The sequence below is a fragment of the Eleutherodactylus coqui genome, chromosome 2 (assembly GCF_035609145.1).
Source record: "Eleutherodactylus coqui strain aEleCoq1 chromosome 2, aEleCoq1.hap1, whole genome shotgun sequence".
In the NCBI taxonomy this organism is placed as follows: domain Eukaryota; kingdom Metazoa; phylum Chordata; class Amphibia; order Anura; family Eleutherodactylidae; genus Eleutherodactylus; species Eleutherodactylus coqui.
In genome coordinates, this window is record NC_089838.1 from 266,806,018 (window position 1) to 266,830,713 (window position 24,696).

At 45.1% G+C, this 24,696-nt stretch overlaps 1 protein-coding gene across 2 annotated transcripts in view; it reads left to right on the plus strand.

Annotated features, from left to right (window-relative positions):
• Positions 1–21,862: 21,862 nt before the first annotated feature.
• The window catches only part of FRMD5 (FERM domain containing 5), a 78,939-nt gene continuing 76,105 nt past the window's right edge, over positions 21,863–24,696 (plus strand). For both annotated transcript variants that reach the window (XM_066592980.1, XM_066592981.1), the window contains exon 1: positions 21,863–21,994. In XM_066592980.1, coding sequence (XP_066449077.1) covers positions 21,890–21,994 — 105 coding nt within the window. In that variant the 5' untranslated portion in view covers positions 21,863–21,889. The remainder of the gene's footprint in view (positions 21,995–24,696) is intronic.

Consider the following 24,696-nt stretch of genomic DNA (forward strand, 5'->3'; position numbering starts at 1 on the left):
GATCCTTAACCCCTTAAGGACATGGCCTATTTTGGCATTGAGGACGCACCGATTTTTTGGGTATTTTCACCTCCACTGTTTTTTGCTTGTTTTTTGCGTGGTGAACTGTAGTTTTTATTGTTAGCATTTCTGGGTACATAGACTATATTGTAAAACTTTTATGATTTTTTTTATGATCACAGGGAGAGAAAACGCATCAATTCTGCCATTTTTTTTACAGTGTTAGGGCTTATTCACAGGAGCGAATATTAGCCGCCATTTACACGGCTGGCCGAAATAACTACCATCTGAGCTGTCTTCCCCCTTCCCTGCCCCTCACTGGCTCTCTGCCTCTCTCCTCCCATCCAGCTGTTTGCAATGGGAGAGGGCAGGGCCATAGCTAAGCCCCTTCCATTTCAGGGGAGGGAGCTTAGCTCTGCCGCCACCCATTGCAAACAGCCAAAGGGGAGGATAGAGGAAGAGAGAAGGGGGAGGGAGTTTAGCAGTCACTCTGCTAAACTTCCTCCCATCTCCCTTCTCCGGCTGCTCAGATGTTAGGGTATATCGGCCGACCGGCCTATATATGCACGTGTAAATAAGCCCTTAATCATGCAGCATAAATGACGCAATACATTTTTCTGCGGGTCGCTACGAATAGAACAATACCAAAATGTTGGGTTTTTTTTAAGGTTTTTTCACTTTTCCGCAATAAAAACCCTTTTTTTGGAAATTATTTATTTTTCCTAAATCGCTGCATTCAAAGTCCTATAACTTTTTTACTTTTCCATGGACGGAGCTTGTATTTTTTTGTGTAACGAGCTGTAGTTTTTATGGGTACCATTTTAGGGGAACATACGACTTTTTTGATCACTTTTATTGCTTTTCTTGGGAGGCAAACTGAAACAAATAAGCATTTTGCCTCATTCTTTTAGTTTTTTTAACGCTATTTGCCGTGCAGGTTAAAAAGTGTGTTCAATTTGTTGTACAAGTGGTTACAGATACAACGATAACAAATACGTGGGATTTTTATTTTTACATTTTTTTTTATACTAATAGGGGAAAAAGCACAAAAGCACTTCTGTCCTGCAATGCCTTATCACTTGTTATAGCAATCATAGGCATTGGCAATGCCATGGCAACCCGTCGCCTCCCCCCCCCCCTGCGATTACATCACAAGAGTCCGATGACGTCACAGAGAGATGGCGCTCCCTCTGTGAACCCTTTGCAACAGCGAGAGGCCAGCTATTGGTGACAGTCGTTTCTCTTCTGATCTTGTGCTATCCTCAGGGCATCACTGTACGTCCTGCTGCGTTAAGTACCCCGCAGCCAGGAAATACAGTTACGCCCTGTGATGTTAACGTGTTAAAAGGGTTTTTCAAACTGTAGAAATGTAGGACCTATCAGGATAGGCCATAAATATCTGATTGCTGGGGTCTGACTCCTGATACCCCTGCCAATCAGCTGTTTGAAGAGGCCATGGTTTTCTTGTGAGAGCTGTGGCCTCCTCAATGTGATTATGATCCTGTGTGCACAGTGACGTGGATGACATGATAGTGGAGTACTCAGAATATCCGCTATGAGAAGTATGGCGTTCTGAGAAGGATAATAATCATGAGTAAACATTGAAGAGGCTACAGAGGTCTTGTGAGTGCCACAGCCCTTTTAAATAGCTAATTGCTGAGTGTGCCGAAAATCAAACCCTTACTGATCAGATATTGATGGCCTATCCGTCTACTGTTAATTAGCAAGAAAAAAACTTTATAGATTCCGATTCGAAGTTGTATAATTGGCCAGAAACGCATAGGTATTCAGCATTTGTACTTGAGTTTAATCATGTTGCAATAAACTTGATTTTTACTTTTTTATACTCCTGAATGCTGGGATCTACTTTTCTGTTTACTATGCAAGTACTGTTAGGGCTCATGTCCACGGATGGGTTTGAATTGTGGAATCCGCGGTTCAGGCCGCCCATAAGGAGACATGGGCATCCGCAGCTTAATTAAAGCATCCATTTTTTGTTTTGCGGACCTTCTGGTCTGAAAGACAAATCGCAGCATGCTCTATTTTGCGGCGTGCCTGCCCACATCCACAGAGGAGAATACATGGCATGCTGCTTGTGCCAAATTCTGACTCTCCCATAAGCATGGTGCAACAGAAATCTGGATTCATCAGATCAGGCAATGTTTTTGCTCTGCACAGTGATCCAGCTTTTGCACTCTTTTCCCGTGTAGTTTTGCTTTTCTGTTTCTGTTAGACAGCTGTGTCGTTAAAACGGGTTGTCTGCTGTTTGTGGTAACCCTTTCTTCTGTTATGGGTCCGAGTTCCTGAATCTCGAGAGGTTCAACAAAGTGCATATGTTGTTTGTGGCTGCAGACTGGCCGCCTGCTGCTCTCTTCACCGCTCAGCTTAACGAGCTGTAAATCAGAACACAGAAAGGACTGCTCCGCAGATAATAGCACTGAGAAGGCTGCCCTGCAGATGAAATTACTGGAGAGGACAGTCCTGTAGATGACAACACCAGAGAGGAAAGTCCTGTAGATGACAACAGTAGAGAAGACAGTCCTGTAGATGACAACACCAGAGAGGAAAGTCCTGTAGATGACAACAGTAGAGAGGACAGTCCTGTAGATGACAACGCTAGAGAGGACTGTCCTGTAGATGACAACACTAGAGAGGACTGCCCTGTAGATGACAACACTAGAGAAGACTGTCCTGTAGATGACAACACTAGAGAGGACTGTCCTGTAGATGACAATGCTAGAGAGGACTGTCCTGTAGATGACAACACTAGAGAGGACTGCCCTGTAGATGACAACACTAGAGAGGACAGTAATGTAGATGACAACACTAGAGAGGAAAGTCCTGTAGATGACAACACTAGAGAGGAAAGTCCTGTAGATGACAACACTAGAGAGAACTGCCCTGTAGATGACAATGCTAGAGAGGACTGTCCTGTAGATGACAACACTAGAGAGGAAAGTCCTGTAGATGACAACACTAAAGAGGACTGTCCTGTAGATGACAACACTAGAGAGCACTGTCCTGTAGATGACAACACTAGAGAGGACTGTCCTGTAGATGACAACACTAGAGAGGACTATCCTGTAGATGGCAACACTAAAGAGGACTGTCCAGTAGATGGCAACACTAGAGAGGACTGTCTTGTAGATGACAACACTAGAGAGGACTGTCCTGTAGATGACAACACTAAAGAGGACTGTCCAGTAGATGATAACACTAGAGAGGACTGTCCTATAGATGACAACACTAAAGAGGACTGTCCATTAGATGATAACACTAGAGAGGACTGTCCTGTAGATCAGGGGTCCCCAACCACCGGGCCGTTAGGTGGTTAGCGCCGGTCCGCAGCACCGCCGGAACCTTTCTTCTAAACACAAGGCCCGCGGGCCGAATCCGGCCCGCTGCCTTGTGTTATGTGGCCCGCGGCGTGCCGACGCCGCTCACCACTGAAGTGATTACCAGCGGGGGCGCCGCAGCTCCCCGCTGGTAATCGTGCTGATCCCAGCGGCATATTTGATATTTCAGCCGCACTTTAGCAGCAGTCAGCGATTCCAGCGACCTGATTGGTTGTTGGGTACACCCCCCCCTTTGGAGATGTACACGAGTGCTACTTCACGAGACCAGCGGGGGGTTAGGATTAGGTTTAGGGTTTAGGGTTAGGGTTTGTGGTTAGGTTTAGGGTTTGGGGATAGGGTTTAGGGTTAGGTTTAGGGGGGGCTGCTTACTACTGGGGGGAGCTGCTTATTACTAGGAGGGGCTGCTTATTACTGGGGGGGGGCTGCTTACTACTGGGGGGGGGCTGCCTATTACTGGGGGAGGATGCCTATTACTGGTGGGGCTGCTTATTACTGGTGGGGGGCCTGCTTATTACTGGGGGGGGCTGCCTATTATTGGGGGAGGATGCCTATTACTGGTGGGGCTGCTTATTACTGGTGGGGGGCCTGCATATTACTGGGGGGGGCTGCTTATTACTCGGGGTGGGGGCTACTTATTACTGGGGGGCTGTCTATTACTGGGGGGGCTGTCTACTACTGGTGGGGGGCTGCCTATTACTAGGGGAGGAGATAAATTATATGCTGCCATATGTGTGTGCTGGGGGGGGAATAAATTATATGCTGCCCTATGTGTGTGCTGGGGGGGGGGAATAAATTATATGCTGCCCTATGTGTGTGCTGGGGGGGGGAATAGATTATATGCTGCCCTATGTGTGTGCTGGGGGGGAGGAAATAGATTATATACTGCCCTATGTGTGTGCTGCCAGGCGGCGGGGGGGGGGGGGGATATTATACTGCCCTATGTGTATACTGCCAGGACATTCTAAATGTCATAATTGAATAAGTATGCATTAAACTCCAACCTCCTTCATAACCCCGCCCCATATAACCAAAGCCCCACCAATGTCCCACCTAACCCTGCCGAGCCTTGTAAAAATGTTCTTGCTTGAAGCCGGTCCCTGGTGCCAAAAAGGTTGGGGACCACTGCTGTAGATGACAACACTAGAGAGAACTGTCCAGTAGATGATAACACTAGAGAGGACTGTCCTGTAGATGACAATGCTAGAGAGGACTGTCCTGTAGATGACAACACTAGGGAGGACTGTCCAGTAGATGATAACACTAGAGAGGGCTGTCCTGTAGATGATAGGGCAATAGAGGACAGTCCTATAGATGATAGACCTGGAGAGGACTGTGCCGAAGATGCTAACGCTGGAGAGGACTATCCTCTAGATGACAGGGCTGGGAAAGAGTGTCCATAGCGCAGGAGAAGACTGTCCTTTAAATGACAGCACTGCATAGGACTGTTCTGTAAATGATAACAGTGGAGAGGACTAGCCTGTACATGCTAACACTGGAAATGACTATCCTGTAGATGATAGGGCTGAAAAGGACTGCTCTGTCAATAATAAAACTGGAGAGGACTGCCCTGTAGATGATGTAATGGCCCGAAGTTGTAGGGTGTATGTATGTGGATGACTGTTGTCAGTCTTGTGTGTGTATCCCTTTAACTGCGTGAGTGACATAGTTGACAGATCTGGGTAGTTGAGGGGGCGGAATCTAGAGTAGAGAGTTGAGAAAATGTAGTCGGAGGAGGTGGACATTCCTGTGCTAAGCTAAGCGTGGAGTAACGGTTCTCCTGCCACGGAAAGAAAAGGGAAGCGACTTAAGAAGCAAAATAAGAAGCTTAAGTGAATGCTGCTGACGAGTTGGGAGTGCATACCCCACGGACAATCTATCAGATAACTGGAAATGAAGATGTTTAGAGTTCGGGTGGAGGAGTGTAAAGAGTGTAAAGTTGAAAATGTGGACGAGAAGAGAGAATCTGTGAAGAAGATTGTTGTTTCCGCATAATTGATCACTTGATGAAGAATCAAAAGCTGCAAACTTGTGAGTAAAGTACAACCGAGCACCTACAGCTGGTATTCTACAAAATGCATTATATTGGACTGTGGACTCTTTATCTCACGCCGTGTGAATAGCAGCCTTGAAGAGGTGCTGGCGTCACGTGACATTTATATTTTTTACTGCTACATTTATGTACTGTGAGCGGCTGAGCTAGGCCAAGCTGACGCCACTGACGGGAGAGATTGCAGAGCCACCCGTGACATCCATCTTGGTTTCCCCGTGGTCTTCCCCTTTGCGGTGGGCCTCCCGTTTGGGTCGTTGCAATGACAGCACTGGAAAGGACTACCCTGTAGATGATAGACCTGGACAGGACTGCCCTGTAGATGATAGGGCTGGAGAGGACTGTCCTTTAGATGACAGAACTGGAGAGGACTGCCTCGAAGATAACAGTGTAGGGCAGGACTGCCCTGTAGATGATAATGCCAGAGAAGACTGTCCTGTAAAGAACAGCACTGGAGAGGATTGTCGTGAAGATCATAGCATAGGAGTGGACTAACCCGCAGTTGATAGAGCTGGAGGGAACTGCCCTACAGATTATAGTGGCAGCACTCAGTACAGAAGCATGGTCGCGTGGTACTAACCGTAACACCATTTATGCCACTAGAAAGGGAAATGTTGCTGATGGCATCATTAAAGGGGCTTTCTGGGACTCCAAATATTGATGACCTGTCCTTAGGACAGGTCATCAATATCTGATCTGTGGGAGTCCGATCAGATCAAAGCATAAATTCAAGTAAAAATAATAATCACCTTATACATTTATAATTTAACTGTATGAAGTCGACACAAGGATGAGAAGGAGTAAGAGAAGGAGGTAGGTGCACTTTAAGAGCTGAACATTTGAAAGGGGTGTGCGTCTTTGGTCTGAGAACTGTACAGTGTATTCCCTTTGGGCAAGTTATAAGCAGAAGATTTCTTTTATGTCACGCTGTCGACAGAAATGTTCTGTGTGCTCTGGTTGTCTATGGAGCTTGCTGTCCCTTTCTTATGATGTTTATACTCATTGATGTGACTGGTGGAGTTCTTGATGTCACCTTGTCCTTGAAGCTTTTGCTGCTACGCTGGATATGACTGTAGAAATGAGAGGACAAGTTTTAATAACATACCAGCACAGGGAATTCAGAACGTTGGGTTAAAGGGCTGCCGTTTCCAGAAACCAATCCTTGGTCATTTCGGAAAAGAATGCCTTATTCTAGTGGTATTAGCAGGGAACTTGAACTCCACTAGGTCCTAGAATGCCCCTCTTTTAAATAGAGTACTTCTAATCATATTTATTATTAAACATGTGCCATTAACCCCTTTAGTGGCACGCCCGGAAAATCTCCTTCCTCCAAAATTTGGAAATTATTTTCCAAAATTGTTATAATGTATTTTTTCATTACAAAAAATGTTGCGATGTGATTGTTGCATTCCCTAATGAATACTTGGGAGATTAAATTGCATTGTTGACTCTTATTTAAAAAACCTGCTCTGTGAGACATGACATGGTAATAATAAACCTGCCACGGAAGGGGTTATAACCCCTTAATGGCCAAAGTTATTTGGCTTCAAATGACACTTTTTATTATTTTACAAAATACATATAGAGACACAAGGAAAGAAAAATCTACATATGTCTCAACCCTCCAACCCTGAGCTGCAAGAGAAAAGAAAGGGAAACAAAGGGAAACAGATTGATTATTCTCAACAAGCCATTTTTATTTTTGTTATACACAAACCAGGGGAGTAACTAAAGCTTAGGGGCCCAGGTGCAAAAGTTCAGATGCCCCCCATCCCTTCCTCGTCCATCTGTACTTACCCAGAGGTGTAACTTGAAGATTCTGGGCCCCAATGCAAAATCTGTAACGGTTCTCCCAACTATAATGCTTTTTTCATACTACCAGGCACCCTATATGGAGAAGAGAGGCCTTATGGGCCCCTCAAGGGTCCTGGGCACGGGTGCAACCGCATCCTCTGCCTTCCCTATAGTTACGCCCCTGACACAAACCCCAAATTTATACAAAAATCTCCAACTTGTTTATAGACAAATAGTAGATCCTTTCACAGATAACAACATTGATAAGATCAAAAGTATATTGATCAGATTATCAATTGAAAGTCTATTTTTTGGGATCCAAAGACATAAGACTTTATGAGTGATGTATAAAGATCTCAAAATACCCACATTGTTATGATAGTTGTGATCAGGGGGATTAATTCCCACCAAGAGCAATATCACACTCAAATAAGTGAGTAGTCTAATCAGTCACCCCCAGCCACTAAAATATCAGTTTAGGGTAATTCCTCAACATATGAATTAAAGTACAGAAAGACATTTGGGACATTTTGAATAATCTCTATACAGAAGAACAGGAATATAAAAGGCCCTGTGTATCAATAAATATTGGAAAGTCCTATATGAAATAGAGGGAGACGATCACAGTACTGATTTAACAATCTCGATCCAAACAATATCTGGAATGGGACCACAATTAGAGATGAGCGAGTGTACTCGTTAAGGCAAATTACTCGAGCGAGTATCGACATTTTCGAGTACATACCTGCTTGCCCAAAAAATTCGGGGGCTGGCGGGCAGCGGGGGAGAGCGGGGGGAAACGGAGGAAAGATCTCTCTCTCCCCCCGCTCCCTCCTGCTCAGTCCCGCAACTCACCACTCACTCCCGCCGGCCCCTGAATCTTTTCGGAAAATCTTTTTGATACTCGCTTGAGTAATTTGCCTTAACTAGTACGCTCGCTTATCTCTAACCACAATCTTGTTGCCATTTGTGGCATGCATTTACATGTGCTCCAGGAACTACCTTATAGATGTGAGATATTCCATGTTTCATTATTGGATTTTCAGTCAGTAAATTGTGTCTTTAGTCCTTATTGATATCATAGTAAAGGTGGATTCACACGACCGTATATCGGCTCGGTTTTCACGCCGAGCCGATATACGTTGTCCTCGTGTGCAGGGGGGGAGGATGGAAGAGCCAGGAGCAGGAACTGAGCTCCCGCCCCCTCTCTGCCTCCTCTCCGCCCCTCTGCACTATTTGCAATGGGGAGAGGCGGACCGGGGGCGGGGCTAATTTGGGTAACTTAGCCCTGCCCCGGCCCGCCTCTCCCCATTGCAAATAATGCAGAGGGGTGGAGAGGGGGCGGGAGCTTAGTTCCTGCTCCTGGCTCTTCCATCCTCCCCCCCCCCCCCTGCACACTAGGACAACGTATATCGGCTTGGCGTGAAAACCGAGCCGATATACGTTCGTCTGAATGCAGCCTAAGTGGCCTTATATTTGCTGATAAACTGATACAAGAGTGTAGGTAGGAACAACACAGCCCTCAACATGCAAACAGCCAAACTGCTATATGGGGGAGCCACCGCACAGGTGAGGGTACTGATGAACAACCACTCACACACCTTCGTTATATTGAGAATAGTACTAAGCTTTCGCCCCCTCAATATAAGAAAGGCTTGTGAGTGGTCATTCATCAGTACCTTCACCTGTGCAATTGCTCCTCCATTTGGCAGTCTGGCTGTCTGCATGTAGAGGGATGTGGTGTTTTAGTGTATCAGTATATCAGTAATATAGATGAGCGAGTATACTCGCTAAAGGCAATTGCTCGAGCGAGCATTGCCTTTAGCGAGTATCTCCCCCGCTCGAGACTGCAGGTTCGGGTGCCGGCAGCGGGCACGGAGCTGCGGGGGAGAGCGGGGAGGAACGGAGGGGAGATCTCTCTCTCCCTCTCTCCCCCCGCTCCTTCCTGCTGACTGCCACTACTCACCGCTCCCCAGCGCCGGCACCCGAACCTTCAGTCTCGAGCGGGCAGGTACTCGCTAAAGGCAATGCTTGCTCGAGCAATTGCCTTTAGCAAGTATACTCGCTCATCTCTAATCAGTAAGTATGTGGCCTTTCTCTGAGATTTTTTTGTTTATATTTCCCTTTTCTGTGATTTTTATTTATAAATAGATTGAAGTTATTGCGTAAGGCTGGTCTCACACGACCGGATTTGAATTGTGGATTCTGCGATCGCCGTCTACGCGGACGATCTGCGGTAATAGGCTGGCATCGAAAGGCATGTATTTTCGAAGTTTTCCTCACTCCTGTGGGTACGAATTGCGTATTCCACAAGCGGAAGGAAAATCGCAACATGCTCTGTTTTACAGCGGAATCCGTGACTATAGAGTCCATTGTGCTCTATGATCATGGATATACTCGTAGCCCATACGCAATTAGCAAAACCTAAATACCTTCACAGAGTATAGAACCCTAAAAATTAACTTTTATTGTAATTGTTTAAAAACCAGGGCCAAGGACAGACAAACATAAAGTGGATGTCTCCAAAACGAGAGAAAAACGTTTGAGGGATTAATCCTGATTTAAAGATCCCCACATACAATAAGCCAATAGACCAAAACTGGACTGATAGGGTAGCTATAACAGTCCTAGAGATATGACCAGGGTTTACATATAGCCAGCCCCAGAAGAACCATATGTGGCAAGCCAGCTCCAAGCACACCTCCCTCTACAAAGTAAATAGCCTCTCAGTAATATCCGAGAAGACTACTGAAAAACTCTGATACTTGTTCAGATCTTAATACTAGTTCTACTCTCGATAGATAAATTGATAATAGTTCTAATCTAGATAAATTGATAATTCTCACTAGATATTACTTGTTCTAAATATTCATGTTTTGGTCTTAAAAAATTATTCTGCTATGGATAAGTTGATGGTTCTTTGAACTTGATAATAGTTCTCATCTAGATAAATAGATGGTTCAACGTGTTTCCCTGTATACTACAGTTCATCAGGAACCGAATTCTAATGATAATACTGAACTTTAGAACTATAAGCAATAAATGCTTGTAGAAAATTGTAGAAGATCATATCCTAGTCCCGCATCAGAGCGGCATAAGGTACTAGCCCAATGTGATAAGGCACCAGGTGAATCAGAATGAATACCATATGGAACAAGAAGTCCCTTAAGATGATAGTGAAGGCTACAATTCCCCAAGCCCAAAAACATGCGTGCAAATCAAGCTCGTTCACTGCGTACATACGTTGCGCTGAGAACATACAGCACCTTCAGGACTATGCTGATTCAGTCTGGCATTGGCTGTGGCAAACGGCTGATCAGCGGGCATCCCGGGCAGTGGACTCCCGCCAATCTGATATCGATGACTATTCTAAGGATAGGTCATCAAACGTATAATCCCAGAAGGCGGTTGTATGAAACTAGATTTGTACAATACAAAACAGCCATGGGAAAGTGTCAGCGCTTCTGGAAAAAAGGCAGTCCTTTATTTCTAAATTTATCCATCCTTTTAATAGATATTCCTTGTTTACTGAGCGCAGGTGTAGCTTCACAGGGCACATTCATTATCAGCCAGTGTATATTAGTACAAACTGGGAATGGATCCAAAAAGAGGAGAGACATACAGCATACAGCTTTTAATTAGACTCATCCTCCACTATTGATTATGGCCCAAAAAAATTAAAAAAAACTGGACTGCACGATGAGCCGGCCGCCTTCTGCTTAGCTCAGATCTGGACAAATTTCCATGCATGGGCATTTTATCTGCAAGAACAATCTGTGCAACCCCATGAACATCTGGGCCATGTGTAAAATTACACCCATCCGGCCAAAGTGCCCCCCAAGAAGTGCCAGTCAACACCCTTAACTAGGGCCTGACGGTGTCCTTAAAGGGGTTAACCAGCCTTTAAAAATTGAAGGACTCTCCTCAGGATAGGCCATCAATACGTGATCGTTGTGGGTTCCCCGCTGGGGATCCCTGTCAATCAGCAAACTGAGGGCTTAAACAGACTAATGCATTTACGCACGCTTTTGCCCGTGTGAAACTCACGCCTGCAAAACGTGACACAGAAGACTCCTTAATTTTAACGAGTTCGTTCTCCTGCACACAAGAAAAGAGAGGTCTGCGTGTTACGTAGTAAGCTGCCATGGAAGTCTATGCCAGGTTAAAATAATCAAGGTGAAAGGTTTGACCCCGCGGAGAACGGAGGGCAAAGAGAACAGTTGGCCTTTATTAGGCTTTAAATAGCCATTCTTTTCCATGGAGAGTGAGTAGCGCGCGAGTGAACTGGCATTTTGAGTGCAAAAATTACATTACTATGCGCTGACACGAGCGTATCAGCCTGATTACTGCCATCTCCAAACCTTGTTCAGGCTTTCTGCCCATGGGTGATTTTGTGCGCAGTTGTACATGCAGAAAATCGGCCGCGGAAACTGTAAGCATTAACCCCTTAATGACGTGGCCCTTTTTTTCCCATTTTCGTTTTTACTCTTTTCATTAAAAAAAAAAATTAAAAAATCCCAACTACTTTATTTATCTATTGGCGTAGATGTACGGGGGCTTGTTTTTACTAAAAAAAACTTTAAAAAAAAAAATCCCATCATTTTTCGGTGCATCCTGTTTTTATGGCGCACAAACTGCAACAAAAATGACATGATAACTTTATTCTATTGGTCATGAGATCACTATGATACCAATCGTATACAGTTTTTTTTTTTTTTGCTGTACTACTTCTATTTTTTTTTCAAAGACATTTTTAAAAATTTTAAAGCCTGGGGGCTTTTCAGAAGGCCCTTGGGTGCCATGACACCCACAGGGCTCCCTTCATTTTCATCGCATTTAAATGAGGGATTTAAATGCTGTTGTTAAAAGTGACAGCAGCATTTAATGGGTTAACAGCTCTGATAAGCCACTCGGCCGATCGGAGCTGTTGCCGCAGGCTGTCATAAACAGCCGGCACCCGCACTGTATGAAAAGAGATCGCGATCTCTCCTAATCCATACCCCAATGTTGCAATCCCGCTCGTCTGCAGAAGGCCTCATGCGCAAATATGCTCCATTGTGGCGAGTGTACATGCTTGTCTGTCGAAGTCCTGAAGAGGCCATGGTGCTCATGTGAGCGCTACAGCTCCTGCAATATCTACATGTAAGCCAGATCCCAGCAGCACTCAGAACACTGTAATATTTATAGCGACCGTTCTGAGTACTGCAGGCCTGTTGCATTGAAGTGAATATGACAAGCCGTTATAAATAATAAGGCTTCCTGCGTACAAATAGGATCATGCACATATGTAAACAGCGAAGAGACTGCAGCCATCAACAAGTTGCATGCCCCTTTAATCCCGCTTATTGGCAGAGATCCAAAGCGGCGGACTCCCACCAATCAGATATTGATGGCCTATGCTGAGGATAGGCAATCAAATATTAATAGGCTGGATAACCCCTTTAAGGAGTTAGGATCAGAGCCTCAAACACCAGCCAGAGTGCCCCCTTATACAGTACCATCCACAAATGTCCTCCTATGTAAGCCATATTAACACCCATAGAATATTAGCTAGTGGCAACAAACAGCAGGTGCAGTATACTGCACTTACTTCTTCGGCCCCTTTCCTTTTATAGATAGCTGTTCCCATGTAACCTGGAAGACAGGACGTACTTTCAGCAGGTATTATCTGTAGTAGATTATTTCTACACATACAAAAAATTCAGAAGGCAAGTAGAGGAAGAAGAGACAACGATCACAAACTAAAATGTTTCTACATAAATGCACAAAGCATGGGAAACAAACAAGGAAAATTGGAGCTCCTAACACAGGAAGAGAAATATGATGTCATAGGCATCACGGAAACTTGGTGGAATGATACACATGATTGCAATACAAGGCTTGATGGTTACAACTTATTTATAAGAAACAGAACAAACAAAAGAAGAGGAGGTATTGCATTGTATGTTAGGAAAACATTCCTCTCCACAGAGATTCAAGCTTCAGAGCTGGGAGTTCTGTAGAAACTGTTTGGGTAAGAATACAAGGCAAGAACAATAGAAAGGACACCATTGCAGGCATTTACTATAGGCCTCCTGGACAAGCAGAAGATATGGCTGAACTCTTTCTACATTTGATGGCCAAGTTATCAAAAAAGCATGACATAGTGATTATGGGAGATTTTAACTATCCAGACATTTGTTGGGAATCTCCCTCAGGTAAAAGTAATGGATCCAACAAATTCTTATCCGCTCTTGCTGACAACTTTATCTTCCAAAACGTAGAAGAGAAAACAAGGGGATCTGCTATCTTGGACCTAATTCTTACCAACAGGGAGGGAATGGTTGAGGGAGTAAGGGTGGCTGGGACCCTAGGAGGCAGTGATCACGCTATTCTGGATTTATCATTTTTGATAAAAAGGGGAGGAAGACCTGAGAAAACACAGACCTCAAGGTTGGATTTCAGATTTTAATGAACTAATAAAGAGGGTAGGACCTTGTCTTTCTGCGCTATCTAATTAACTTGCTCAGATCGTTTCTATATCTTCCCCCCCCCCCTTTTTTTTTTCCTCAAATGAAAAGGATTCCCACCACATAAACCATAATATTCATCACGACATAGACCCCACCTTTACCGTCAGTTAAATATGCGTTGATATAGTAAAATGACAGTGGATTGGGGGCAAGGGGGTCCGGGGATCATCTATGGGCTAGACGAATTGACTGTTTTATTTGTTGTTTACAAGAAGATGTGCCCAATTGTTGTACAATATGAACCATAGGCCCTGCGAGGCCTATTTCCATTTTCCCTTTTATTGTTTTTCCTTTTTCCTTTTTGCTGATATTTCCTAATGTTTGTAAAATATTCTGAAAACTTAATAAAAAGAGATTAAACATTAAACATAAAGAGGGTAGGAAGAATCCAATGGCTGGATGTTCTTAAGGACAGAAATGTCCAAGAAGGTTGGGAAATATTGTAAAATGAGATTCTCAAAGCACGATTCGTTAATAATCCCTAAAAGAAGGAAGCATTTAAAGAGACCAGGATGGATGAACACAGAACTTGCACACATGTTAAAAACGAAGAAAAATATGTTTATCAAATGGAAAAAGGGTGGAATATCTAAACAAGAATATAATGCAGTCTACAGAAAGTGTAGGGCAAGTGTCAGAATAGCTAAAGCTAATAATGAATTGAGGCTTGCAACAGAGGCCAAAAGCAACAAAAAAGGATTTGCGTGGTATGTCAAAAGCAAAAGAAAAGTGAAAGATGCTATTGGATGCTTACAAGATGAAAATGGTGAATTGGTCAAAAATAATGTTTCTTTTCAATTCCTATTTTGTATCTGTTTTCTCTCTGAAAGTAGATGGAACATCAACTGATCTTCCCTGTGCTATTGGGGGAATAAAGAAATGCAAGCTATCTGTAAGCAGAGAGATTGTGAGGGAACACTTAGCTAACCTAAATAAATTCAAGTTCCAAGGTCCAGATGAATTATATCCTAGGATACTAAAGGAAGCAGCGGAGGTAATTGCTGAACCACTCGCTATAATCTTTGAAAATTCCTGGAGAACAGTAGAAGTCCCAGAAGACTGGAAAAGGGCAAATGTTGTCCCTATCTTCAAAAAATGGAAGAAGGTGGATCAAGAAAACTACAGGCCTGTGAGCCTGACTTCTATACCAGGAAAGATTCTTGAACAAATTATTAAACAGCATATATGCAAGTACTTGAATGGAGTAATTAACCTGTTTGTAACAAACAAGTCATGCCAGACTAATCTAATTTTCTTCTATGACAGTATCTTCGACTGGGTTGATCAGGGAAATGCAGTGGATATACAGATAGTCCTCTACTTGAGAACATTCGATTTACGAATTTCGCAAGATGCGAACAATCTGTTCTGCACAGTATGATGTAATGCTATGGCATTACATCATACTGTGCAGGGACCGGGCAGGCTTCTATCAAGCCTGATAGAAGCCTGTCCGGTCAGATCGCGGGACGCTGTGCGTTTGCTAGGCAGTCGGGGGCCTTCTGAAAGGCCCTAGGGCTGTCTATGCAGAGCGCCTATCAAGCCTAGCAACCGCACAGCATCCCGTGATCTCATCGTGGGACGCTGTACTGGCCCCCTGAACGTCGGGTGCAGGCTGTTTCTTACAGCGGGCACCCGGCGGCAGCAGTTCCAACGAGCCGCGCCGCTCGTCAGAACTGTTAACACTTTAAATACCGCTGTCAGAGCGGTATTTAAAGTGTTAACAGTTCCGACAAGCGGCGCGGCTCATCGGAACTGCTGCCGCCGGGTGCCCGCTGTAAGAACAACCGGCACCCGATGTTGTATGGAGCGGGATCCACCTGCGATACCGCTCCATACAACCATTTGTTCGGACTTGCGAACAGGCTCCTGGAACAGAACCTGTTCGCAAGTAGGGGACTATCTGCAGTATATCTTGACTTTAGTAAAGCATTTGACAAAGTATTTCATACCATACTTATTGAAAAAATGACCAAATATGGGATCGACAAGGCAACTGTTAGGTGGATTCACAACTGGCTGAGTGATCGTTCTCAAAGAGTCGTCATAAATGGCTGCACATCCAAGTGGAAGAATGTGTCAAGGGGGGCACCACAAGGCTCTGTCCTAGGCCCAGTGTTCAACATTTTTATAAATGATCTGGAGGGCGGAATTGATGGGAAACTGATCAAATTTGCTGACGACACAAAGCTAGGAGGGATACCTAACACCAGGGAAGAGAAAAAGAGTGTTCAAAAAGATCTAGAAAAACTTGAACAGTGGGCAGCGACTAACAGAATGGTATTTAACAAGCAGAAATGCAAAAATGAAAAATAAAAAAAGCACATACAGAATGGGACGAATTGGGCTAAGCAGCAGCACATGTGAAAAAGACTTGGGTATACTAATAGATCATAGACTGAACATGAGTCAACAATGTGATGCAGCCAAAAAGGCAAACGCAATTCTGGGATGTATTAAGAGAAGCATAGAGTCTAGATCACATGAGGTAATTATTCCCCTCTATTCTTTCTTAGTCAGACCTCATCTATAATACTGTGTCCAGTTCTGGACACCCCACTTTAAAAAAAGACATAGACAAACTGGAGCAAGTTCAGAGAAGAGTTACCAAGATGGTGAGCGGTTGCAAACCATGTCCTATGAGGAACGGTTCAAGGATCTGGGAAAAAAGAAGGCTGAGAGGTGACTTAATAGCTGTCTTCAAATATCTGAAGGGCTGTCAGAGTGCAGAGGGATCAGCCCTATTCTGATTTGCACAAGGAAAGACCAGAAGCAATGGGATGAAACTGAAAGGGAGGAGACACAGATTAGATATTAGAAAAAACTTTCTGACAGTGAGGGTAATCAATGAGTGGAACAGGTTACCACGGGAGGTGGTGAGTTCTTCTTCAATGGAAGTCTTTAAACAAAGGCTGGACAAATATCTGTCTGGGATGATTTAGTGAATCCTGCACTGAGCAGGGGGTTGGACCCGATGACCCTGGAGGTCCCTTCCAACTCTACCATTCTTCGATTCTACAGGGAGAGATACATGTGTACATATGTAACACTGCCCATTTCTGTAGAACGAGTACTTTTCAATGCCAGGATGCACTTATTATACAATAGAATTTATATATTGATAAATTTGTTGTATTATATTGTAAACAAAGCAGATTAGCATTGCTGAGGACCCCTGGACAAAAGATTTCACTAGGGACCCCATCTATTCGGGATGTGAACCACACCTAATCCCCTATTACATGCCCCTCTACAATGACGTCCATTGGGACAGAGTTCTATTGGAGTGACAGCTTTATGGGAAGTTGTGCAAAGAAAAATGCTCATAGCATCTTGATGGTGGTATTAAAGACTCTGAAATCAAGTGCAAAAAGATGTGGTTGTCTTAAGGCCCATTTATACGCAACGTTTATCGCTCAAAAGTTGTCCAAATGTCAGCTTTTGAGCGATAGCCATTGCGCGTAAATATGCGCTCCAAAATTTGAATGCGTAGTATCATATTTGAAGCCAAATCATGTTATACCACGCTCCCTTTCTATCTAACAAGAAGAAAAAGAGTTACAGCAGCACTCCAAGGGTTCAGTCACACCGCTGGTGCAAGGTACTATGCAGTAGCCCAGTTAGGGTCCCGACTCCCTGGGTCCAGCGTTGGTCATCAATGCAGAAAAGAAGAACCAGGCAGCATTCATTAAAATCCTCTTCTTTATTAGAACAACATGAGGAAGCTGCTGCTGGTTCTTCTTTTCTCCCTTTCTATCTAAGTCACACCCCATGAACTATTGAGGTGCAAAAAGTTCCTGAAACACATACAGTCAAACCTCTAGTTTCGTTGGTAAAAGCAATTGGCTAAACTAGAAACCAATGAAACGAGGCAATTATTTCCATAGGAATCAATGTAAATCCAATTAATTCGTTCTAGACTTTCCAAAAAACACATCAAACCGCATCTTTGTACAGCATTTAGCACTGCTTTTTCAGCGCAGCGCTAAATGTCGTACAACGCTACCATTCATTTCTGTTCACACAAGCGGTTCCGGCTCTGCGTCGCCCATTGAAATGAGTGGGCAGCGGTTTCAGCGCTGCTGAAAATGTGGCACAACTTGGTACCACATTTTTGGCAGTGCTAAGCGCCCTAGCTACACTGCCTGAGAGGAAAAAAAAAATCAATATTCTCACCTTGCAGGTGCCGTAGGTGTCCCGGGAGCCGCTCTCCGGACCTCCGTGCAGGCTGCTGGGCACTTGTCAAGCCTGCAGAGTATGTTACTAGTGACGGGCATTGTCAGCTGCTTGACAGCCCGCTCAGCCAATCACAGCCAGCGCTGGATGCTCCAATCACAGCCATTCATCCATGAATGGCTGTGATTGGAGCAATCCATGAATGGCTGTGATTGGATAGCAAGGTCACATCGGTTGGTGGCCAAAATAGAAGCAGCTGGCGAAAGTAGAGGCAAAATTCTGCCTGGAAAAATTGGCAAAACTGGAAACTGGCGAAAGAAGAAGGCAACAAAAGTAGAGGTATGACTTACTATATTTTCGGTATAAATGTAAGATTGAACATCAGTAAAATCATACTACCCAGCAGGAAGTCCAGAGGTGGTAGCGGTATGCTATGGGGAGGCTGCAGCAGGTCATGTATGACTTGTGTAGGTAGAGCCGCAGTTCACAATGTCCTTGGATTTGTCAGATTTGATGGCGTGCAGCACTATAATTACTCTTAACACAATGGAAACCAAGATGGAACACGTTACAATGGCATATAATTAGCACATAACTACACTGTGAAGGCTGAGTGCAAGAAGTACAGCGGAATCTGAATGACTCCATTATAAGTCAATGCAGTCCATCAGGCGCAGTATGACTAAGGGCTCCTTCACACGGCCGATTTTACGCACGGTTTTGAGAAATACGTGGAAGAAAGATAGGGCAAGGCTCGTGAGAATGAAACTATTGAAATCAAGGGGTTCACTCTGACACGTTTTGCGAGCGTGATTTTCATGCGCACAAAAACCTCTGCAAACACGTTCATCTGTTTAAGCTCTAAAGTCACCCATTGAAGTCAAGAAGGCAAAGAAAACATAGAAATGTCAGTTTTTCATTGATAATTATTGAGCAATACAAGAAAAATAATGATCCCCTTTCCTTTTTTTCCAGATTGCAAACACACGCTCATCTAAAGCAGACCAAGTTGGCCTGTGTAAACAGGCAGTCATTCATTTATGAAGACTGCCTGTTTACACTTGAGTTGAGGCGGGTGGCAGGAAGAGATCTCTGGTGCGCTCCACCCCTGTTCAGTGAGCACAGGAGCGATAATCTATGGGATGACAGGCGTCCTGTGTAAGACCACCCTAAGGGAGGTTCCAGGCGAGGTGGATTTGCCGTAGAATTTCCATGCTGACCCTCTGCACAGACTTTCCGTGGCAATTTTATCACCGTTTCCACTGCGGAATTCATCTCTTCTCAATGAGGGGGTGGAGCCTGCACAAGAATACACAAAAAAACGCTTCAAAATTCACACCAAATGGTGTGGGATTGGAGGCAGGCTATCTGCTGCTGATCTACAGCGGAATGCTTGCTGCGGACACTCTACTGGAATTCAGCCCCATGTGGACCCAGCCTAAGTCTGCTCTCACACATGAACACGGCAAAGCGCCACGATTTCAAATGCGGAGCTTTGTCCCGATTTTAGTTTCGCTTTCGCATGCAGCTCCCTGCGGCTGACAGCATGTTTTAGCGAACCCCACCATTGTGATGGGTGATAAGGTGCGCTAAACGGACAAATATAGGACAGACTCTGTTCGGAAATCGCGGCGCTGTAAAGCGCCATCCAGTGTTGCAATCAAGCATATGTCGGCAAGGCTCTATTGGTTTGAATGGGAGCGTTATACCGCCACTAACGCAGCGTTCAAAACGCCACATTAATCGTGGTAAAAAGCGCCTGTGTCAGAGAGGCCTAAGGGCAAAAACACACGGGCGCATGTGCTAATGCACTCACCGCTACGGAGCGTATTAGCCCATGAACTGTTTTTTTTTTCCGGACTATTCAAACTCTGCACTATTGTGTAAAAACTATGTGTGAGAAAGATGGGGCGAGTCCTATGTTTTCTTGCACGTAGTATTAACACGAGAGAATCCGGCTAGTGAAGACAAAATCATTGATATTAATGGCTTCATTTCGTTATGATTTTCACGACTGCATATCGGGACAAAATCATGTCTATCTGTTTAAGCCCTAAGGCCTTCTACCCACTAGCGTTTTTTTTTTTAGCGCTGCGATATAGCTGCGTTTTTTTCAATGGGACTTTCTAATGTTAAAATTGCATCGCACAAAAATCGCAAAAGCACAAACTTGCGATTTTTATGCGATGTGATTTTAACATTAGAAAGTCCCATTGAAAAAAACGCAGCGATATCGCAGCGCTAAAAAAAACGGCAGTAGGTAGAAGTCCTAAGAGTGCATCACTTCTATGACTGGTCACTAGGGGGCAGTGACAAACACATGCTTGAGTAATCATACACTATATCTGCATACTAAGTGGTCACTAGGGGGCATCATTTCTGTGAGGCACTGTTATTGTGTGCCACGCAAGCAGGCACTATGAAAGAGTATCGGGTACAAAGCGGACGCTATTACTGTATGGCCACAAAGGGGGCTCTATATCTGTTTGTCGCTATTATTTTTAGAGACAGTGTCTGTGTGACTTTGTAAGAAACGTTTTGCACTACTTGCCCATTCCATTCGTTGCATGCCTGTTCCATTCCCTACATGCCCGTTCCATTTGCTGCATGCCTGTTTCATTCCCTACATGCCCGTTCCATTCCCTACATGCCCGTTCCATTCGCTGCATGCCTGTTTCATTCCCTACATGCCCGTTCCATTCCCTACATGGCCGTTCCATTCCCTGCATGGCTGTTCCATTCACTACATGCCCATTCCATTCGCTACATGCCCATTCTATTCGCTACATGCCCATTCCATTTACTACATGCCCATTTCATTCCCTTCATGGCCGTTCCATTCCCTACATGGCTTTTTCATTCCTTACATAACCATTCCATTTGCTACATGCCCATTTCATTCGCTACCTGCCCATTCCATTCGCTACATGCCCATTCCATTCGCTACATGCCCATTTCATTCGCTACCTGCCCATTCCATTCGCTATCTGCCCATTCCATTTGCTACCTGCCGATTCCATTCGCTACCTGCCGATTCCATTCCCTACATGCCCATTCTATTTGCTACATGGCTGTTCCATTTGCTACCAGCCCATTCCATTTGCTACCTGCCCATTCTATTCCCTGCATGTCCATTCCATTCCCTACCTTTTCATTCCATTCGCTACCTGCCCATTCCATTCCCTACATGCCCATACCATTCGCTACATAGCCGTTCCATTCTCTACATAGCTGTTCCATTTGCTACCTGCCCATTCTATTCCCTACATGCCCATTCCATTCCCTACCTGCCCATTCCATTTACTGCATGCCCATCCCATTCGCTAGCTGCCCATTCCATTCGCTACCTGCCCATTCCATTCCCTGGGACATGCCCATTCCATTCCTTACCTACCCATTCCATTCACTACCTGCCCATTCCATTCCCTACATGCCTATTCCATTTCTGCAGACTGGGAGTTAAGCACCCATTGAGCAGCATTTTGACAGAAGCACCCTCCAGTCCAGGCTCCTCCCATCTCCAGGTGAGTTCCTATCTAAGGGCACCATTTCACTTTTTACCTCGGCAGGAAAAAATGCATCTAGGAAGTGTAAGGAAGCCCCTGCATGGTGAAGGCTCCTCCATAGTGGAAGGTCACCAAATGCGGTCCCCATATATCCCCTTCTAACATGACTGCAGCCGTCTGCCCAGTCCCCCCAGTGTCCCGCACCGCCCGCACGTCTCCTCTCCTCAGTGTCACCTTCCTCTCTGGGTACCAACAATTATTGTAGTGATGATGGGGAGAACAAGCCCCGCCCCCTGACCGCCCCTTTCACCAATTAGCGGAGAGCGCTCCTTTCTTTCCCAATTCTGCTCTCCCATTGGCCGCCTAGCCATCATTCACCTTTTCTGCTACTTTGATTGGTTGGTCCAGATTGTAGAGGCGGGCTGTGTCTGCAGCACAGCCCGGCGGGCGCACTGTGACCCGGAGCGGGTGTGTGCCCGTTGTCTGCCCGGTTTCGGGATGATGTTAAGTCGCTTAATGAGCGGAAGCAACCGCAGTCTGGACCTCCCGTGTGTGTGCACCGTGCGGCTGCTGGACGACTCGGAGTATACGTGTAATGTGCAGGTGACAGGAGGGAGCAGGGGGACTGGATGGTGGCGAGGGGGACACGAAGGACAGGCAGGGCACGGGCGGGCCTGTGAGATGGCATGCAGGCTGGCACACAGTGCGTTACGTGCCGCTCATACACAGTCACCTTGTGCAGCTGGGGGTGACACTGTGGTGGGCAGCAGCTGGCACACAATGCACTTCCCCGTGCCACGCACTGCTGTGCCATGCTGCCTGCATTACATCCCTGCCTGTCTGCTTACTTGTTCTGCTAATATTGTACTCCTCTCTTCTCTGCTTTTATGGGGTGCTTTGTGCCCCTCTTGCCCAGGGATGTCACCATGCATGAGGTGCCAGGGCCCACCCTGACTGCAGGGGGCATCATTTGCGCAGATATACCCTTCATTCAAAGTTACCGGAAAATTGCAGCAGGGGGCGCTATTCCAAGGTAGCATAAAATCAGAGCTGCCTTGCTTATTGCAGGTGCAATAGAAAATAACGGTTCACATACAAGCAACTGTGTGCCGCTAATAGTCACGTCCGTGCGACATTCATGGATAGGAGGATAGCGGCAGGTTTTATGGCGCACTTTCTATGCCGTCTTCTTCACGTTATATACTATGTTAATGGTTGGCGCTCTTCGTCCAGTCACTGGTTGCCCTAAAAACGCTGCTACTAATAGGGAGGGGGTCACTCTATATACAACCGGACTATAGGGCACATAGGCAGAATGGACCCCCGTACCGTGGGTGGTGGGAACAGGGATAAAGATGCCTTTACGCAGAGCAACTAGCATCCAGGAAAATCGCCGGAGCGTACGAATGACAGTCACTGATTGGCTCTTACACCGAGCGCTTATTGTTCATTAGTCGTTTGCATGTGTATCATTCGTAAGTGGGGGGGGGAGGGCAGGGGGGGCTCCGGGGTAATTAGTGCGCTGTTTATTCAAATAAGTCTAAACGTGCGCCAACGGCTGATGGGGATCGTTAGTTTCTCGCTCGTCATTTGTTTTATGTAGGCATAAAAATTGGCGTTGGCTCATTCGCTTATCGTTCCGTTTAAACGGCGCTTGTTCGGTTTTTCACTTTTGCTAGTGTGATAGACTGAGCGAGCCAACGCTGAATCTGCTTGTCTCCACATGATAGCGGTGACGTCACTCGCTCGTTCGCTCGCGTCGCCTACAGTTATCATGGAAGCGTAGCGGGACGTTAACTAATACACTCTGCTTGCAGGTATGTATCAGCTGTACGAGCGCTGCGGAATAAGTTGGCGCTATACAGATAGAGATTATTATATCTTTATGTGACATACGGTCAGGTCCGTGATACTAAAGCCGTCTGCACACCAGCGGATTTGAATTGCGGGATCCGAAGCGGGTGTCCGCCTCTGGATTCCGTTGCAAACCCTGCATATAAACATGCTATTGAAAACCTCTAAATGTTGGAAATTAATTGCGTTTTTTTTTCCCCCCGCTCCCGGAGGAAGGAGAGCATGCTTCTTTTTTTTTTTTTTTGCGTGCACGAAATGCAATGTAGTTGCTTATGGACATTCATGTATATGCGCCCATAGAGAACAATGAGCTGTATCTCGCGTATATACACTGCAAGATAAAACATACTCATGTATTACGCAGTTCCGACATGCTAGTGTAATCGGAACTATGTATGGCCTGCGTGCTACCTTTTATCACACGGGTGTACAGCGCCCATGTAATATACATAATATGCGGCTGGCCTTAATTGGATGTAAATCACACGTTCTTATGTCAAAAACGTATCTTGCGCACATGACAATTGCAGGCAAGATGGTCAGTGTGCGAGTTTTGTGCAATGCGATAAAAAACATTCTTTTGAATGGATTTACTCACGTTAGTTAATTTTTCCTCACAGCAATGCTGCAAGGAAGAAAAAAAATCGCAGCATGTTCTATCTTCTGGCGTTTCCATAGAACGCCTCACCCGCTGTTTTCAGTGGGACCATAAAGGGCATCGCTTGGCACTGGCATATCGTGCGATGTATTTGCCATGTGATATTTCCAATGAAATCAATGGGAAAAACGTGCAACACTTTGACGCCTGTCAGCGTGAAATACGCATGTTGCTAAGCGGTATATCATACATGTGAATGTAGCCTTGCTCATTCATTTGGTGATTGTACATGCATGGCCCGATGGCGGCCGGTAGCCCAGGACGGCACTAATGGGTCCGATCAGTGCTTTATCACATGTCCGATCAATATGTGGGAATGCCCCTTAAGTTGCATCTGATGTTGACTCACAGAAGAAATCTTCTTACCATCTTTGCTAGACTCTGATTCTGTCTGGTGACCGAGGACAATTCTTAAGATTGTCAGATCCATTGTCTGGTCAGCTAGATGTGATTTCTGGAAGACTGAGATTGTCCTGTAGACGTGATCATCGTCCTCACCAGGAGGCCACATTAGATTTGCCATGACAAGATTATATGTAATCCAATGGAATAGCGTGTATTGTGCAGCCATGTGTGTAGCTAGCGGTGCGGCCATTGTACCTAGTTACAGAGTGTCTTAAAAGGAAATTCAGAGAAGAAATGGAAGTTTCCATTCTAACCATTCCGAATTGTTTCAAGCAGTTACTTACTTACAGAAGACATGGTGGTGGATGACGACTCCAGGGGACTTTATGTTCTTTTGGCCACTTTCAGATGAGCATATTTTAACTCCATATTTGCTCCGTGTTTTGCA